The following is a 20,842-nucleotide window of genomic DNA, read 5'->3' as shown; positions in this document are numbered from 1 at the left end:
AGAAATGAACCATGTGAGACCTACCAGAATTGCTTGGGGCCATTTTCCATTGGGACAAATGCAACTCAGTTGTTTGCCAAATAGTTGTCCTGTCTTTTTAACTTTTGGGTCAGTACACATTTGGTCCCGGTGGGGCACAGAGGCCCTATGGAAACAAGATGTCATCAATGGTCTTTTTGTCTTACGAGGTCTTTCCTTTTCATCTAAGGACAAGATGATATCATTACCTAGAATAGTGTAATTTATATGGCTCTTTTCAAAAGCCAAATTTCTATTGCATAATATCCCTGAAGTGGCTGTATATCCTTCTCCCCTATACTCTGTACTGTTACTAATTTGTGAGATATCTCTAAGACATGATCTAGTGTTCTCTATGACATGATCCAATGGGGATTCTCATAAGATGATGGTAAATTGCACTGCATCCTAACATAAATGGTATCTAATTGGACAAGTTCTCTTAACCATGTACAAGCAAGCGCTTAACTAGTCATATCTGTTTTTCAGTCACCCTCACTTTTATTCACATCAATCTGTTTTCTATTGTCTTCAAATGTCATTGTGAAGCTCTTTTCATCCTTAGATTTTTTGTTGAGCTCTTAAAAGAATCATTTTTAAATTACTCTCATCAGCAGTATTTTCCCTTCATCAGAATGTATATGTTCTATTACTTTGGAATAAAGCAATATTATCTCTATAGTCAAGCTTAGTCTTGATATCAGAATATAGAGATATCAAGCTGGAACTGGGTCATTGTTCTGATTTGGTTTGTTTTCTGCACTGCCCCTCCCCAAGCAAGAAAATGAGAAGAAGCACTGATGTTTTATGCCAACATGAAGTGAGAACTGAGATGGTACTTGAAGCAAGATGGAAGACTCACTTTGCTGCTGGATTCTAGCTGAGTTTCGGGGCTTTAAGATAAATTGGCCCTCCTCATCCATGTTGAAGTCTTTCACAAATAAGCCAGGAAAGATGGGAAAAGCTGTGGAAATTTTTGACTTCCATCTACCCAAGTTAATTTGAAGGTGATTCATTAAAACTTTATGTGGACACTCATAGCCTATGAGAAGTAAATGAGAATGTGAATTGACACTAATGATTTTGATCAACCTTTCAAATAGAATTCAGCATGCATATCTCTATTTTATGTCTCATTCTTTTTCAGGACAATGTAGAATGTACATCTTAAGCATTAGGAGACTTACATGGATATTATGATAAGGTAAGTTTGTATAAACTGAGAACTCTAAAATCAAGGAGAAAAATTTCAACTTATCACATTATTTATACCCATTGGAGAACTTTATATGGAAGACTTTTTCTGTGTTAACAGTATTAAGACATGTCTGTTTGAGTCTTATATAGAGATGTTTTTTACAGCATAACAAATGCCTGTTACATGTCTAGTTTGTCAATCATTTAAAAAATTTCCCTTTACATGTATATATATATATATATATATATATATATATATATGTAAAATATGGTTTGCTGTCTAGCACTCTCTAAGTAATTCTATTAGGCATGTCAATTAGTTCTCTGTAAAATATCTTTTCTCATGATTATGACCACATTTATATAGTGCATTTCTCTTAACAGTATGAGGACAGTGAAGTGGAATGGCCTGCCATTGCTTCCTCCCATTGCTGTTCACCTTAACAATGTTCAGGCTGATGCTGTAAGAAACACATGAGCCCTTTTGGACACACAGAAACTATTTAATACTCTACTTGTAGACATCGACCTGGAAGAATGTAGACTAATGATGAGGCAGTTTGAAGTTGTATGAAGCAGACAACTTTTGCAACACTTGAGAACATTTATAATCTGAGGGTCAAAAAGAGTCACCAGAACAAAGGGTACAATCTCAAAGCTGGATGAGAAAAAACATCATTCTCCATGGAGGCTTATGAACAACAACAGTTGAAGTCAATTCTCTCCTATCTGCTACACCTAGGGAAGGCACTAACACACATTCAATGAACAATTCAGTTTTTTCAAGGAAACGGCGGTCTCATGACTTCTTTCTTGAATGTGTGTGAAGATTTCTGAAAAGCAGTAAGAATAATACCTTTCTCACATCAACACTGTTAGAGTATTCCAACAAACAGTGACTCAGGGACAGAACAACAAACACGAAATTACAATTAAATCCAGGTGCTTGATGTGCTCTCCATTGTTTTCAGGTATTTCTTCTCTAAAGAGATCTTAGAGGGTATGTGCTGTGTTGTGGATGTGGTTTACTATGAAGTGTACCACCTTGGCTTCATCCCTTTCTGATGAATCACCAATATGATTAAAGTCTTGATTTGCCTTTTCTTCTGACACAGATAGAATGTCAGTGCTACAGTCCGAGCAAGATATATAGCAACACTTGGATGAAAAGACTCCAGATCCTTCCAAAGTTAATCTGGAAAGATCTAGGTATGACAGATACATGTGTATGGCTTATATGTTGAAATACACATTCAAATTTAGGCTAATGAAATACCAAGAGAATTAAGTTCTTGGACTTTCTTGAACATCCATGACATACAAAGCTCTTCCAAATGCTAAAACTATAATACTATCAAGTTGACACATTTCACTCCATACATTCATTTGAAATTCTGCCACTCTACATTTGTCTTTTCTCTGACCAAGAACTGCTATTGTGTCAGCCTTATAAAAAGACAAAATTGGCCCATGCCTGTATTTTCAGCACTCATTTGATTGAAACCATAAGATTGAGAGTTCCTGAATTCTTAGACTCAATAGCAATACTCTGTTGCATAAAGGAAAATAAAGTCAAATATGTGTGTTGAGTTTCTGCTGCTTATTAGCTAGTGTATTCAAACCCTGAAATTAAATATTGAAATAAATATTTCAATTTAGTAGTCCAGTTTCTGTTTTCCCAAAATAATCAAAATATCCCCATGGAGTATTTTCATGATACCTGAGAAAATTTTGGATAGCCAGGTTCCCTGATCTCTAAAAGACATTGTTACTGTAACTTGTGTGAAGGTCACATTCTGCATTAGAACCTTACCTGTTTCTTAGCTTTAAAAAAATCACACTTGCAAGTGCACTTGATGATCTCAGAATTTTAAATCTTATCCAAATGCTTCTGATCATTTTATTACTATTATTTATTTGACAATAATTTAGTTACTGAGAATTATTTTAAAGGCAATAGAAGGAATAGCAGGTGATTCAGTCATGAAGTATCCAATCATCTGACTATGATAACTCATTTGTGGCTAAATTGCTGGTCATAATGAGATATGAACTGCATATTTCACTCAGTCTCTGGACTCAGAGATATGGTTACATTTAAAATTTTCATTAGCAAAACAATCTTCATACTTTAGAATAAACAAAACATTTTTTGTTTTTGTTTTTGTTTTTGTTTTTTGAGTTCACTGTTATTAAAATGATCTCAAGAGAGAGTACAGGACAGATGCCTCAACTCAGCCCACTCCCAGAAAGAACAAAGCCTTCATACATCAAGTTGTGGGAAGAAAGTGGACAGGGCACGATGGCTGGTAAGAAGTTAAAAACAAACTGTGAATCATTATTAAGGCCAAAGGGTTAAAAGATGTCAGTACATAATTTACACAGATACAATGTTATCAGCTTCCCGAGTGTGGACCCAGGGCATGGCCTTGGTTAGGAGTGTGGCTAGCTTTTGGGAGGGTGATGGACATCCTGAAACCATGTATTTCATGGATACTTGGAATGATTATTGAAAACAAAACAAAACAAAACATAAAAATCATTGTACAGTCAATGTCATCAGCAACATTGTAGAACTTTATGAGATGTTTGTTCTAATTTCTTGCTGCTTCTGAGAAATCTTCACTTAGACACAAAGAAAATAATCTTGACCACAGTTTATTTAAAGACACTAAACTGTTCTTTGAATGTGTTTTCATTTTAATTTTAGCCTTGTCTCTGTTTGTAACTGTTTTGCTCTGCTGTACACCTTTGTACAATATTAAGCCTGACACCTGAGCAGGCAGGACAGGGAATTTGATGGCTCAATCTGGAGTAATGGTTGCCTATGGGCTATCACATAGGTGTTGGGAGTCAATGAAAAAAATTCCTTTAGCTAGTAGGATTTTCTGTCATGATTACCAAATGATTTTTTTCAGTTATTTTCTTCAGAAACAGTATATCCCGAGTGTTGATTTGTTTATCTTTTTAGGAAAATTAAGTTTCTCTAGGGGAAAACCCAGAAGTTTCTGTTACATTTTTTGTCACACCATAGACTCTTTCTTAATGAGATAGTATCATGTGCCTGAAGAGTATAATGAAGTTATTAGTTATGAATTTAATGAATGAACCACTGTTAGTCTTGTTTTAGTGTGTACTTATATTTAAGAGTACAAAATGAGAACCTGAGATTTCATTAGTCAGGGTTAGGGTTAGACCCCTGCTCTCCTCTAGTCCTTCCTCACATTGCCCTGGGACTTACCGTGCAGTGCTCTAGGAGCTTCCTCATGGCCAGGGCAGAACCATAGTTCGAAATCTTCACTGTTCTGAAAGACAAAAAGAACCAAGTGTCACAAATAACCGGACGGTAGATTGTTGATTTATAAATAAAACCAAGGAATTTTCCCAAAGAGTTCTAAATTATTATATTGTGGGACAAAGATCCATTCAATCAGACACTCGAGCATCCACCCACCTAAATACACATGGAGAGGAAAGAGTGAGACAGAGGAAGAGCTATAGAGACAGAGACAGAGACTGGCACTCAGAGACTCATTATACAAACTCACAGAAGTGATAGAGAGCGATATACACACATACAGAGAAACACACACATAGAAGGAAAGATAGAGAGAGAAATAGAGAGAATTACACAGAGATGCACATTTAAAAACAGAAAGAACAAGTATACAGATATGTATACACAGAGAAGAAACATACAAGTACACAAACACATTGATTAATGATTTAAAAAGCAACACAAGCATAACAGAATATTACAACTCCAGGCACAGAAAATGATAAAAAGAAGGAATCAGAAAGGAGATGAATCACATACCACAAAGGAAGCACAATAAAATTGTAATTACTAGACAGAAGAAAAGATAGATAGAAAGAAAGAAAGAAAGAAAGAAAGAAAGAAAGAAAGAAAGAAAGAAAGAGAGAAAGAAACAAAGAAAGAAACAATGAAACAAAGAAAGATAGAAAGATAGAAAGAAAAGGGGAAGGAAGGAAAGAAGGACAGAAGGAAGGAAGGAAGTAAGGAAGGAAGGAAGGAAAGAAGGAAAGAAGGAAAGAAGGAAAGAAAGATCTGGTTGCCTTTAAGATTATCATATGTTAAATCAGGGCCAGACATATGACCAATTAATCTCATTTTATTACAATGCATCTTTATTGTGTAGTGATAGTAGAAGTATAATTCAATACTATTGGGCTATGAGTTTCATTTCTATGGAAACACAGACAAGAAATTCACAACAAAAATCCCTCTGTAGACTACTATTATATCTTAGATGTCTTTATTTCCAAAAAGAGAAGGTTGAAAAATATGAACTGTAAATTTTTTTTTTTTTTTTTTTTTGGGGGATGATGTCACACTATAGTGTAGCACAGGCTAACCTCAAATTCTTCCTCCACTCCTCCTTCTCAGCCTCCCCTGTGCTGAATTGTAGGCTTTTTTTTTTATTTGATATAATTTATTTACATTTCAAATGATTTCCCCTTTTCTAGCCCCCCCCCACTCCCCGAAAGTCCCGTAAGCCCCCTTCTCTTCCCCTGTCCTCCCTCCCACCCCTTCCCAGTTCCCCGTTCTGGTTTTGCCAAATACTGTTTCACTGAGTCTTTCCAGAACCAGGGACCACTCCTGCTTTCTTCTTGTATCTCATTTGATGTGTGGATTATGTTTTGGGTATTCCAGTTTTCTAGGTTAATAACCACTTATTAGTGAGTGCATACCATGATTCACCTTTTGAGTCTGGGTTACCTCACTTAGTATGATGTTCTCTAGCTCCATCCATTTGCCTAAGAATTTCATGAATTCATTGTTTCTAATGGCTGAATAGTACTCCATTGTGTAGATATACCACATTTTTTGTATCCACTCTTCTGTTGAGGGATACCTGGGTTCTTTCCAGCATCTGGCAATTATAAATAGGGCTGCTATGAACATAGTAGAGCATGTATCCTTATTACATGGTGGGGAATCCTCTGGGTATATGCCCAGGAGTGGTATAGCAGGATCTTCTGGAAGTGAGGTGCCCATTTTTCGGAGGAACCGCCAGACTGCTTTCCAGAGTGGTTGTACCAATTTGCAACCCCACCAGCAGTGGAGGAGTGATGAACTGTAAATTTGTCATGATTAAGTTTCATCTGTATTGTTTATATGTATACACATTTTCACATATGTGAATCTCAAAACCATACTCAATTTTAACTGCATGTAACTTGAAAATAACTTACAGGCATTCGTATCATTGGTAGTAACTTCTTCATTATATCATTCACCTTTTCAAATTTTGTTGCTGTTACATATAAATGCTGAGAAAAATACAGAGAAGTATGGTATAAAATAACTTTGAAGCTCATGATTACAAAATTAGTTATTATCTAGTAATTACTTGTAATCTTCAGTTTGAAATGACAATTCTAATATACAGTAAACATCTGGTTTTCTTCCCTTGATATAACTCTGGAAGACTGTCCGTCTACCATATTTATCACAAAATTAACTGTGGGATTACTTGGTATTCAAACATAACTAACAGGTTCAGTATGCTAAAGGAAGACTGAGTAGCCATGGGTGCAGGAACTCAGCATCCTGTTATTTTTTTCCTTAAGGCAGCAGACAGGAAGGAGGGTGGTTTAATAGAGTACATCCATTTGCTTCATTGCCATCTGGACTTCCATCATTTCACACTCTTGCTTTCATGCACAGCATGTGCACAGTATTAGGTAAATAAGGATTAATAGCAGCAGCTATTAGAAAAAGAAACCACAAGACAAAAACAAAAGAAAACTTAAAAAACAAAATAAACAAATGATGAGTGAGTACTCTCTCCATATAATGCTCCATAGAATATAAGTACTGTGAGTGTATAGGAAACAATCCCTTAAATAAGAAACACTCGCTACCCAGAAACAACCTTGACCCAAGACCAAAGGAAACCACTTCATAAGCCATCTCTTTCATAGGGTTTGTATTTATTGTCTTCTATCCACTGGAAATAACCTATTACCCTGAAAAAATATATATGTTTGTGAATGTGTGTCTGTGTATGTATTTGTGCATATGAATTTGCTAAAGTTTCATACAAGACCCTATCACAACATGACAGGCTACATGAATTTTATGTACAAGAACACATTGCACTAACTGATTTAACATCCTGTTTTCTATAGACTAAGAATTATGGAAAACCATCTTATAAGACCATCTCTCTTCTTGTGGTTATAATGTAAATAGGTAGGAACCAATGTGTGCATTAGAAAATATTGTAGAGTTAGTCACCTCTGCATGAAAATATAACTCATGGCTCAGAAATCATAGATTCAAGAAGGACACATTCAAATACTACATAAATGAACACACATACACGTGCCCACATTCACACACATGTACACACATATACATAAACATCCACACACATACATATCCATACTGAGTGAGCACAATGAATTTAAAGACAACTAAATCTGATATTCTGTTGAATATCTGAAAATTTCTAAATTTAAAAACACCAATGTATTATTAAATCCACACGAGATAGAGAAATAATTCATATAGTATTTTAATTGACATTATTATAAAATATTGTTTTCAGAGCATTTCAAATATATTAAGATCTAACTAATGATTGCAAAGATGTGTGCATTTGTTCCTTATGGTGATGTTGTGTATAAAACAGATACATTTCAAACTATTTTTAAACAAAATAGTTCTAAAATTAATATTCTTAATGCATGAATATGAAAAGACAACTGGGTTTTTTTGTACACGGTGTTATATTTCTTGGCTCATTGTGAACCAGGGATATGTAAGTAATTCTCAGAAATAAGATTAACCTAATAATAGATCACATGTTCCTACTAGAGGAAAAATAGGCTTTTAATAAGTGTTCAACGGTACATAAAAATGTGTATTTTACAAAAAAAAAAACTATACCTTTTCATCCTAAGTGGATAAAAATACAAACCCTTTAAATATTGAAATTGCATATCAGTAAACTAGATGCGAAACATCTAGTGTTCCTGTCACTAGAGGTGTTCCTATCACTAACAAGGTATGCATTTCAGATTAGATTACATAAAGTCATCTAGGCAGGTAGCAAAATGCTCTCCTCCAGCCATGGCATAGGCACTGACTCGTGACTTACTTGTAATCTCTACAGTATTAAGTCAAAAAGTCAATATTTTATATATTTGTATTTGAAATCAAGAGTAGGAGAAGACATGTGCAACTTAGAGAGAGGTTTGGGGATAGCTGGGGATTCACACAGCTGACTTGGCAGTAGATTTGTATACTTAAAACAAATTATCAAATTAATGATTCTAAAATCATCTGCATTTTCGTAATTTAAAATATAATCAGAGTCTGAGGAATATAAATTCAATCCTAAGGATAAGAAAAATGGGGAAAATTGGGAGGAAAAGAAATCCTTACATTGGAATAGCAAAAATATATTCCTCATTCATCCATAGGAAAAATACAGATTTATTTTAAGTGTAATGAGTGTAATAAGTATAAATAATAAGTGTAGTATGTGAGAAAGGCCTGACTGTAAATATGAAATCAAAGAAAACCACCAAAGGATTCTCAAAAATATGGAGGATCATTGCTAAATAATCAATAGAAAATGTGGAGGATGAAAAGTGGTGGAGGATATTTATTTAAATTAGAAGAGTGTTTTTATGTTCTGAAAACAACTCTTCAAGGACAAAAAGGAAATAAACACATCATGATATGAAGAAAAGCTAAAAAGTACCTATTACCAATCTTCTCAGCTACAGAAAAGGTTGTTAATAATTATGGCAGGTAATATATAAAAGCACTGGAGTCTTGGTTAAAATTCAGTAAAAATATTTACTTTATAGGAATTGGATCTAAGTCACCATGGTGTTGAAAGACATCAGCGAGATTGCTCATGTACAATACTGAGCATTTGCCATAGCTGAGATCAAGCATCAGAGGCAAGAGAGCACTTCCCTCTAGAACTATCTGCTCTTCCCTTCTTCTCTGTCCTGAGGACATAACTGGTTCTGCCAGACAAGGTAATATTTTCCTAATTGACGTCACTGGTTAGAAATTACTTTTATACTACACTTTCTCTTTAATTACTGTTTTGTATAACCTAGAAAATATTAAAATCAAAAAGTGTGGTGATCATTATATACACCTTGTTGCAATTTCAACAGTGACATGTTACATTCACAACCCTTGATACATTTTGTACACATTAGCATTTATAATTCTATTCTGCTTATAGGAAGAATGGTCTTCAGTAATCTGCATGCTACACAACAGTTAAATTTCAGATCCACACTAAATCCAATAGTGAAAATGGAACAATAATAAAAATATGAGAAAAATAGACAATTTTAAAGGATTTATTTTTTATGTAATTAAATTGTAGCTGCCTTCAGATGCACCAGATGGGGCCATTAGATCCCATTATAGATGGTTGTGATCGACCATGTGGTTACTGGGAATTGAACTCAGGACCTCTGGAAGAGCAGTTAGTGCTCTTAAATGCTGAGCAATCTCTCCAGCCCAAAATAGACAATGATTTAATAGCTATATGTACAACTAAGTGATAAAACTACTACATATTATGCTTGAAGTTATGAGTTGTAGCCTAAGCACTGTGTACATTTGAACACACAGACACACAGACATACTCACAAACACACAAACACGCACACACAAGCACACACCAATGATAAGTTAATAAGAAATGATTTTTAAACAAAAGTTACATAAAATGATATCCCTATGCCTAGACCATTCAAATAAATATGAGGATAAAGAGCCATGATTATGGAGCTGACCTTCCAAAGCAGGTATGACGATGCACAGAGACATTCTGAAAGAGCAGAGTACAAAGGTAAAGCCAAAATACAATACAGGACATGTGGATGTGGAGAGCAAATGAATTCTTGACAACAGTTTGCTCTGTTTAAGATTTGTTTATGTTTAACTTACATAATAACAATTATTGTTGATTAGAACACAAATATTTTAAAATAAGTAATAGTTGAACATGACATAAGTTAATACTTAAGCAAAAAGAACTCATGGTGAAAAGCTGCTTCATTCTAAAAGCAGCAAAGGAAAAAGGTCAAGTACCATAAAGTCAGACCAATTAGAATTACACCTTACTTCTCCCTAGAGATTACAAAATCCCTAACATCCTCACAAGGTGTTCCACACACCCTAAGAGAACACAAATGCCAGTTCAGGCTTCTGTTTGTTTGTTTGTTTGTTTGTTTTTATGTTGTTGTTTTTATCGAGACAGGGTTTCTCTGTGTAGCCCTGGCTGTCCTGAAACTCACTCTGTAGACCAGGCTGGCCTCGAACTCAGAAATCCGTCTGCCTCTCCCTCCCAAGTGCTCGGATTAAAGGTGTGCAGTACCACCGCCCTGCCCAGTTCAGGCTTCTATACCCAGTAAAACTCTGTTAGGAGAGATGGAGAAACCCAGATATTCCACGACAAAAACAAATTTACACAAGATCTTTCCACAAATCCAGATCTACAAAGGATCATAAATAGAGAAATCCAATACAAGGGGGGGGGGGAACTACAACCTAGAAAAAGGAAGAAAATAACCTTTTAATAACCGAAAAAGAAGATAGCCAGATAAACATAATTTCAGCTCTAACAACAAAAATAACAGGAAGCAACAATCTCTTTTATTTAATATCTCTCAACATCAGTGGACTCAATTCTCTAATAAAAAAGACGTAGACTAACAGACTGGATACATAAAAAGACCCAACAGTTTGCTGCATACAGGAAACCTACCTCAGTGACAAAGACATCTGTCTACCTCAAAGAAAAGAATTTTCCAAGGAAACAATTCCAAGAAAGAAGCTGGAATAGCCATTCTAATGTCAAATAAAATTGATTTTCAAGCTAAAGTTATCAAAAAAGTTAAGGTAGGCTTCGTCATACACATCAAGGGAAAAATCTACCAAGAAGAACTCTCATTTTTGAACATCTATGCTTCAAATGCATGGACACTCACATTCATAAAAAAAACTTTATTAAAACTCAAAGCACATATTGCACCTCACACATTAATAGATGGAGACTTCAACACCCCACTCTCATAAATAGACTGAACATGGCAACAGAAACTAAAAAGAAACTAACAGAAGTTATGAACCAATTGGATTAAACAGATATCTATACAGCATTTTATCCTAAAACAAAAGAATATTCCTTCTGCTCAGCACCCCATGGTACTTTCTCCAAAACTCACCACATTCTTGGTCACAAAGCAGGCCTCAAGAGATAGATACAAGGAGATTGTAATAATCCCAATAAAAATGATGAAACAAGCTGTTTAATTCTAATAATAAAACTTGACATGGAAAGGTATGTTGTTGCAACTACCTCAAGTAATTTTCAGTAATTGTAAAAAAAATACATTTGTTTTTGCTTTAGCATATGTATCAATCTTGCTTCATATTGCTTTCTGCATATCACACATAAAAAACATTTGAGCATGCTATACCAATATAACTTTTCATATGCATAAGTTCTTACTATCTCTTCCCTCCATCCTCTTATGTCTCCATCTTACATTACTCTACAAACACATTGTCTCACTGGTAGTCAAGAAGTTGAAATTTCAGTTTTTGTTTTGTATTTACATACAGTGTCACAGGTTGGTATGTCTTCGGTGAATATCTTAAGTGAGAATGGTTTCTTCATATCCATCTTGGCTGCATCAATGGATCTGCTCAAATGAAATAAAAACAAACAACAGAGGAAAATTAATTCACTAGTAGATTATTTTAAACTAATCACTGTTAATAGTTTATAAGTAACCTCATAGTGTTAAATACAAGACCATCAGTTTGGCAATATGCAGTATTGGATGAGGGAATATTTTAAAATATTTTAGAAGCAAAGATGTTGTCACATAATAGCACATTGACTTAGGAAACACAGCCAGTCCTCAGAAATTGTTGGTTGCAATGTTGTGAAATTGGCTACATCTGACACGAACTACAATCCAGAAATTTTGGGCACCCCTGTGATCCAGATCTTGAGGATAGAAGACATAGGCTTTTGACTTGGACCTTGACATAGAAATCTTGAGACATAGTGGCCATGAAATGCTTAGGCCTAGGCAAGGTAGAACACACCCACTATTAATTTCTACTGACTGAGGGAGGTGGATCTGAATTCAAGGTCATCCTGGGAGAAAACACAGTCCCAACCTAAGCATGCTGGTACACACCATTAATCTGAGCCACATCTTCTGCTGGAGGCCTACATAAGGACATCGGAAGAAGGAAGTCTCACTCTTTTTTGCCTGCTTGCTCTTACTGCCAGCACATCTTCTTCAGGATTCCAGTTCATACAGAAGACCAGGGAAACAAACTGGCCTCAGAGACTGAAGAACTACTACATTTTTTGACATCCCCCTCCTAGATAGCTACTGTTGGCTTAGTTAGAGGACAAGTCAATACAATAAATTCCCTTAATATTCAGGGACAGTCCATAAGTTCTGTGGCTCTATTGAAAGATCTATGACTAACACACAAGGAAAAGGCAAAAGTCTGCTTGACCTTAATGGAGGAAATGCAGATGGTTTGAATTAGAGTAGCATCTATGGAGTGGAATTTAAAGTAATACTGAAGAATACTGTTTACTCCAATATAAAAAAGAGGCAAGGAGTGCACTTCCTCCACATTAAATGAATAGACAAGAGAAACTAAAGTAATATTCAGTGACCATCTAATCAGCAACATATTTGGAGATAGTCTACCAAACATGTTTTTAAAAAAGAAATGAAGAACAATCTACAATTCACATATCAGAACAAAATTAAAGTATAATCACAAGTAAAATACCTTCTGAGAAAATAATACCAGTGATCTTTCTCTTCAATCGAACTGTAATATTAAAAGACAAAAAGGTTAGAGTCTTGACAGCACTAAAACTGTTAAGATTATTGTTCAGAAAAATTAGTATAAGCCAACTGCTATCCTGAGGGTACAGGTGTAGATGATAGTCTCCACATGATTGACCATGTGCATGATATGTTTCAGTGGATGACTTTTATGACAGGGGGTTGAATATAGTATGGAGGCTAGTTGGGAACATGAAGACTTGACTATGTTGCAAGAGCTATGTGACTATGGCAGGGCTAAGCTTCAGTTTCATATGTAAAAGGGGATAGTTAAGGCAGTGTCCTCTTAGTGTGACATCATGCCACATTGAAAGGGATCATTATTCACACTAAACCACAGGTTAGGTACATGACCATTGTTTAGAACACATTTAATGCAGGGAGAACACCTTTTAGACAAAAAATACTGTTTGTTTGCTTGAGTGAATTGGCATACAAGACTGGAGGTCCTAGAATCTAGTGCTTCATCTGTGTGAGTCTTCAGTCAACTCTCTTGGTACAAATAATAAGACCACCACTATTCAACTATAGCTTATAATACTCTAATATAAGATAGATTCAATATGATTTTAACATGCTAACATCTATAACTGAGAATTTTAGGTTGAATGTGTTAAACCTAATTGATATTTGACACATTCACAGTGGCTTGAAGTCATCAACATTATCTTTTTTTATCTTTTTTAATTTATTGATATATTTATTTACATTTCAAATGATTTCCCCTTTTCTGGACCCCCACTCTCCGAAAGTCCCATCAGTCCCCTTCCCTCCCCCCATTTTCCCACCCAACCATTCTCTGTTCTGACTTTGTTCTATACTGCTTCACTGAGTCTTTCCAGAACAAGGGGCCACTCCTCCGTTCTTCTTGTACCTCATTTGATGTGTGGATTATGTTTTGGGTATTCCAGTTTTCTAGGTTAATATCGGCTTATTAGTGAGTGCATACCATGATTCATCTTTTGAGTCTGGGTTACCTCACTTAGTATGATGTTCTCCAGCTCCATCCATTTGCCTAAGAATTTCATGAATTCATTGTTTCTAATGGCTGAATAGTACACCATTGTGTATATATACCACATTTTTTGCGTCCACTCTTCTGTTGAGGGATACCTGGGTTCTTTCCATCTCCTGGCAATTATAAATAGGGCTGCTATGAACATAGTAGAACATGTATCCTTATTACATGCTGGGGAATCTTTTGGGTATATGCCCAGGAGTGGTATAGCAGGATCTTCTGGAAGTGAGGTGCCCATTTTTCGGAGGAACCGCCAGACTGATTTCCAGAGTGGTTGTACCAATTTGCAACCCCACCAGCAGTGGAGGAGTGTTCCTCTTTCTCCACATCCTCGCCAACACCTGCTGTTTCCTGAATTTTTAATCTTAGCCATTCTGACTAGTGTAAGGTGAAATCTCAGGGTTGTTTTGATTTGCATTTCCCTAATGACTAATGAAGTTGAGCCCTTTTTAAGATGTTTCTCTGCTGTCCGAAATTCTTCAGGTGAGAATTCTTTTTTTTTTTATTTGATATAATTTATTTACATTTCAAATGATTTCCCCTTTTCTAGCCCCCCCACTGCCCGAAAGTCCCGCAAGCCCCCTTCTCTTCCCCTGTCCTCCCACCCACCCCTTCCCACTTCCCCGTTCCAATTAGCAACCCTTACCCAATGCACTATTCCTTTTGCCTATGCTCAAAACCCTATGTAATGTTTATTTTTTCTATCAGTAAGCTAAAGGATACATTGATTCCTCTTTCTGAAAATAATTATCCATGCTGCAAAGATCTTTCATTCACTGAATTTTCTTCTCCACTCTGCCACTGTTCCAACTTCCATAATGCAAGCTGACTTCCTATGGACTTATGAACTGATTCTTGCTCACAGACTGGCACATTCATGATTCTACACTCAGCTGCTCACCTACTCTAGTCTCTCCCTACAACCATTTTTATCAGAAGGGTGGATTATGTCTGTGCCCCTCAACCTACACATATACACACACATACTCACATGCAGACACACAGATACACACACCCAACACATCACATATCACTAAAATAGAAAATGACATAGCAGTAAAGCTCGTAGGTACTTGATGATGTGAAGTGGTTGGTTCTGACACTTTGATCAGGAAATGCATATGAACACTGAAGGTCCTGTTACCTAATTGGTTCTTCATCGAACAATAAAGATCTTAATGACCAATGAGCTGAGTGGAATAAGAAGGAATTCCAGTTTTACTATGGGAAGTCTTGCAGATGCAGGGGAGGTTGAAAGGATTCACCATGCTACAGAGGGAGAAAGAGACACCAGCCATGTGAGATCTAAGGTGTTTTGGCCATTGATTTCTTCCCTAGGTGGCCTGGGGTATCAGGCAGGAGATTAGAAACATAATTAACCTGAGGGTAGACTTAGGGTGCTGAGCTTGGACTAAGGTGACTGAGCAAAGTTAAGGACAGATTAGGAAGTGTTGACCTGGGGGAGAAAAGAAGGGTATGAGAATTGAGGAAGGCTTAGAAGAGCCTGGATATTGAGCAGTCATATCAAAATGAGGTAATTTGTGTATCTAGCATTTGCAGATCTGATGGTATTTTATCCTTTGACCTTTATCCTTATCAATTGCCCATTAGCTACCAGTGACATTGTACTGCACAGACATTCTAATACTTGAGTATTCTATGAGTAATTATTTTTATGTGTTCAATTAAATACTATTTTTATCGAAATTAACTGGGTAATATTTGAGGTGTTGATCCAATTTATGTATACTATGCAGTATTATTGGAGAGAAATCAATTTGTGAATTTTCAAAACCTAGATAACACCAGACATTATGGGGAAAACCATGTGGAGAATACGCTACATCCTTGTAAGTCCTTGTTTTGTCCACATCCTTTTTAGAAGACAGTGCACCTCCATTCTTTCCCAAGAATCTCTGGAATTCTGATGAACATCACAGATAAAAAACTAAGGTACATACTTACATGTGAGAAGTATGTGGTGGAAATTATAGACAAACTGGTATCATCATTGAAGATAAAAATTGCAGTTGGCATCTGGTATACAGTCAGATTAACTGTACTCTAATTTTGCAAATATTCTGATTAATTGGTTTAACCCGTGAATTTTGAAGCATTAATTTGCCCACCAATTTTTATAGCTATCTTCCTATGAATACAGGTTCAAACTATAGGTCTTACCGAAAGGAAGCCAAAAAACTTCCATCTGGCCAAAACAGGAAAAGGTTCTTGCAAAGAGAGAATTCATTTTTTCTGACTAGTTCCACATTATCCACAGCCCACAGGTTATTCAGTGGAATGATCAATTTTATTTTAAATTTTTTCTTATTCCTAGAAAGAGAATCAAGAATCTCTGTTAGTGTAATTTGCATTGTAGTTGGTAATGCTTATGGAAATACTGAGTTTCTCCTGTCCCAGAGCAGAGGAGGACTCCGGTTTATCACTCAGGCACAGTTCAAGCCAGGGAACATGGAATTCAACAAAGCATGTGGAAGGAAGTTACTGGATACGAGCTTCTCAAGGCTCATAAATATACATAGCCTGATTTTTTTATGACTGGAGAAGGTTTAAAACGAATTTTTCATGAATATGTGTGTGAATATATATACATACATATATATATATATATTTGAATTTGTGACATTTTGAGAAAGATATGTATTTCAAATTTCTTCCTTACATTTTGTTCATTAGTAACCATTTTGCTTTTATTTTTATAATGAAATACCATAAAACATTAGTTGAAATTTTATATTTTACTTAACTATATGTAATAATCTTTCCCAAATAAATCATATAAAATATTATCTAACTGAATAATATTCATTTTCCTTTGCCCTTCTTTGTATATTAAGAAGTCATATCAGCTCACAACAATGGCTCCTTTAGTAAACATACAAAGGACATATCATACAAATATCCAAAATATGATTATTTATCCCTACAATTTAAACAAATAATTAGAAATATGTCTTCCTATCAAGCATTCTGTTCTTATCAAAAGTGCTTATAAGAAGCAACCTTGGAAGTATTACTTTCCTTCTTTCATCATTCCCTTTATATGCAGTTTGTCCTTTGAGAATTTCAAATACATATATACTATTTTCTAATTAATTTTTCTTGTTTTCTCCTTTCCCTTCTATCTTTGGACAGAATCCTTCCCATATATGTGACATTTCTATTACATTATGATAGGCTGAATATTAACTCTTTGCATGTGTATGTGTGTGTGTTTGTGTTAGTGTGTGTGTTTGTGTGTGTGTGTGTGTGTATGTTTCAATGTGTGCACTGGGGTACATAAGTCTGTATTGGACACTGTTGAGCTAACACATTGGAACAAAACTAAACATACTTACTCTGCCTCTTTCAGATTCAAGAGACAATATGAGACTATATAAACTCTGATTTAAAAATCATATATATGTATATAAATTTGAAATATGTGGTGTTTTTTACACAAAATACTACAGAGAAAATATCCCACACTATCTAATGTACCATGTAACAGCCAAAATACAATTATGTAATATTTACTATAGGATACACATGAACACTCAGACACAAACATACAAACAAATGTCGAAATCAAATGAAATATTTGTACTTATATTTTCTTTCCACTTCAGGACTTCTAATTATATATATATATATTGTACATACATATATATGTAGCAATAAAAATATGTATATATACATATAAATGCATGTATATGAACAAAAATTCAGAAGAAATGCATAAAACTAAAGCCTCTAATTCAAATGTCTGATAAGAGATAACCTATCTTTCAAATGGAAATAATGACATTCATCTCCTACAATACTACTAATGCTCTTAACAAAATATGAATGGCAATCTCAAAATAATTTTAGTTTTTCTCACTACACAGCAGTAGCAAGACAAATATATGGTCTTTCAAGAAAAACATTTATTTTACTTTCCTTTACTCTCAAAAATTAAAGTGAATTTCACTTACACCAATTTTACATAAAAGGTACCTGATCAGTATCTACATTTTTCATTCAAATGAGTCAATTACTATCTTTTAAAAAATGTATTTCCAAGTGTGGACTAAAGTTGAGTTGAGTAGAAATGATGAGAAGGATGAGAGATTGGTAGACAAACTGTACATTCACTTATTTTGAACCTGTATCAGCCAGACAATAACATTTTCTATGCTGGGAGCTTACAGACACTGATCAGGGTTGAAGGCCAAATTTACCCCATTATTCTCCTCTGAAAATTTCATTTTCCCACAGTTTTTGAAAAGTATCTTCTGGCATATTATCTAAGAATGGCCAGAAATTTTATCTACCAAGCTGAATAAACTATATTATTGATGTCTGTTCTCCAGACCATTTATGAACTTATGAGAACATATTGTAAAATATTTACTTGATAGTATCAGTATCAACTTCAAACCTTCTAGAATAGGAAGGCTATGATCACGGAGAGTGGAGATTATATGGGATGTGGTCCAGCAAGACACCTCCATGATCATAAGTTACAGTGCAACCTTATATACATCTTCATTTAATCACAGCGCTTTTCTTGAGTATGTGCAGAATCACCAACTAGGAAGAACTCGCTGCCTGAAGTTTCCTGTGATTACTAACTGCTATTAGAAGGCATAGTAGCTGCACCTTGATTCTTTATATGGAAACTATGAAGTCAAGAAGCATTTACATGGGTTGCCACTTGTGTAAAAGAATCATAATCAGGCATTCTTCTCTCTTTTGTCTCAGTCTATCTGGAAACAACAAGTAAGAAGACACCAGCTTCTCATATTTTAAATATTTTATTTTGAGAATATGTCTCTCTGTATAGTCCACATAATCCCACAAAGTTTCAATACTCATAAGTCAGCTTTATAATGTTACTATTACTGGCATGTGCTTGTCCATCTGCCTCCTTTTAAAGTTTGTCTTTATTCTTTCCCCAGATTCAAATAGCAGGAGAGCACCTTAAATATTTCAACTTTTAAAGAAAAGGTGTCTAAATCTTTGGACAAAACAAATTGAGAAGTGCCTATGGGATTGTCGACCAAACCTCAACCACTGTAGAGTAAAAAGAAGTTGTGAGCATGAAGTAATGAATGTATGTTCTTTTTAAAATAGAAGTAAAAGAACATTTTATATTCATACACAAAGTCCTAATTAAACTGTAGCCTATCATAGTTAGGAATGCTAGTTTCAAATACTCACAGGTTACTAGATACTACTAAAATGTCATCAAATAAGGACAGATGTCGTCTGTTGGTTTTCGTGCCCCTTGTGAGTTCCACGGGACCTTGGCACAGCAAGGTTCGCTGTAATCCACCCATGTCTGCCTTCACAAGGGGTTCCGTATAGAAAAGTCGAGGTACTCCTTGTACAGGTCTCCACCTAACAGAACAAGAACTCAGGGGATAAGTTGTAAGACCAATGTTCATACTGAATTTTAATTTCATGATATAAAAACACACTAAATAAAGATTAAAGGCAAGATCTGAGGAATATGATTGCAACATGTATAATGATAAGTTAATATACTGTACACATGAATGAAATTCACAAATAAATAAGTATATAATATTAAAAGATAATGGTAACTCATAACATAAATGATATTCTATTGGGAAAGATAGTAAGAACTTAAAAAATGAACCTGAGTTAAAAATTTAGATTGTTTTTGATACTTGTAAACATTCTGGCCTTTCTTATATATTGGCCTATATGTCTGTATCCTTCAGAAATTTCCTTGTAATGTGATTGTCCCTTCCTCCCACTATCTCGAACGTTAAAAACTTACATATGAGTAGCTGGTGTGTATTGTCTTCTCAAGGTGTAAGTGTATTGATATAAATAACTCAGGACCAACACTTATGCTTACATATTTCTGATGTTCAGCTGAGCTGTCAAAGCTCTTATAATAAACTAGATTACTATCAAATCAGAAAAACAAACAAATATACAAACAAACAAACAAAAAAAACCAAATCCTCCAGCATTCAAAAAGATATTTGTTAAGTTTGTCTAGTCCAGAAAAAGGGTCATTTCTCTTGTTGTCTGCCTGTGGCTCCTATATAAATATCAACATTGATTCTGGGAAGTAAAAAAAAACTGTACATTTTAAAATTGATACCTAGATTCCTGGACCTCTCCAAACTCTCCCTCTCCTGTGCTATGCTAAAGATAGAAGCCACTCTCCATCTCTATGAAGGTAATGCTTCTCCTACTCAAATTATTCCCTTTTTTCTCTCCTGGATATTCTTCCTTCTTTATTACCCAGCCTTGACCTTATCAAATCTGTTTCTCTTTTCTCTCTGAACTCTTCCAGCTGCCTCTGAACATCTTTCCTTTCTAATTCCTAATGAAATTCTTCCCTGTAATAATGGGCAAATCTTCTGTTGGTTTCTTTACTGTAATGTGCTCATACAAAGGAATATTTATGATATATACTTTCCTTATGGGAATATGATTTTGCCCAAATCATATTACTTTTTTCAAAGTATGTGAACAGACACACTATATCTTTTATTAGAAAGCATTTAGGATCCCTGTGAATCAAACTGTCAAAGAGATACAGCTACCAATAGTTGTCATCACCCATGTCTATCAATAATGAAAAGACACATTAAAGATAATTCCAATTCAATTTTGTGGAGGAAAAAAGAGATAATTCCTGATGTGCTTTGTCTTATCATCAGATTCAAACTGTATATAAAAATACCT

The 20,842-nt window shown here is 35.0% G+C and overlaps 1 protein-coding gene across 1 annotated transcript in view; it reads right to left on the bottom strand.

Moving 5' to 3' along the window:
- Positions 1-20,842, bottom strand: part of LOC127673799 (uncharacterized) — a 103,996-nt gene that overhangs the window by 74,099 nt on the left and 9,055 nt on the right. The window contains exons 3-9 of the mRNA XM_052169554.1: positions 20,701-20,722; positions 19,334-19,513; positions 11,850-11,931; positions 6,433-6,510; positions 4,457-4,520; positions 881-1,060; positions 25-203 (exon numbers count right to left, since the gene is read on the bottom strand). Coding sequence (XP_052025514.1) covers positions 25-203; positions 881-1,060; positions 4,457-4,520; positions 6,433-6,510; positions 11,850-11,931; positions 19,334-19,513; positions 20,701-20,722 — 785 coding nt within the window. The remainder of the gene's footprint in view (positions 1-24; positions 204-880; positions 1,061-4,456; positions 4,521-6,432; positions 6,511-11,849; positions 11,932-19,333; positions 19,514-20,700; positions 20,723-20,842) is intronic.

The sequence above is a fragment of the Apodemus sylvaticus genome, chromosome 23, assembly GCF_947179515.1.
Source record: "Apodemus sylvaticus chromosome 23, mApoSyl1.1, whole genome shotgun sequence".
NCBI lineage: Eukaryota > Metazoa > Chordata > Mammalia > Rodentia > Muridae > Apodemus > Apodemus sylvaticus.
The sequence above is the reverse complement of the archived record's forward strand: the minus strand, read 5'-3'. Positions and strand labels throughout refer to the sequence as shown.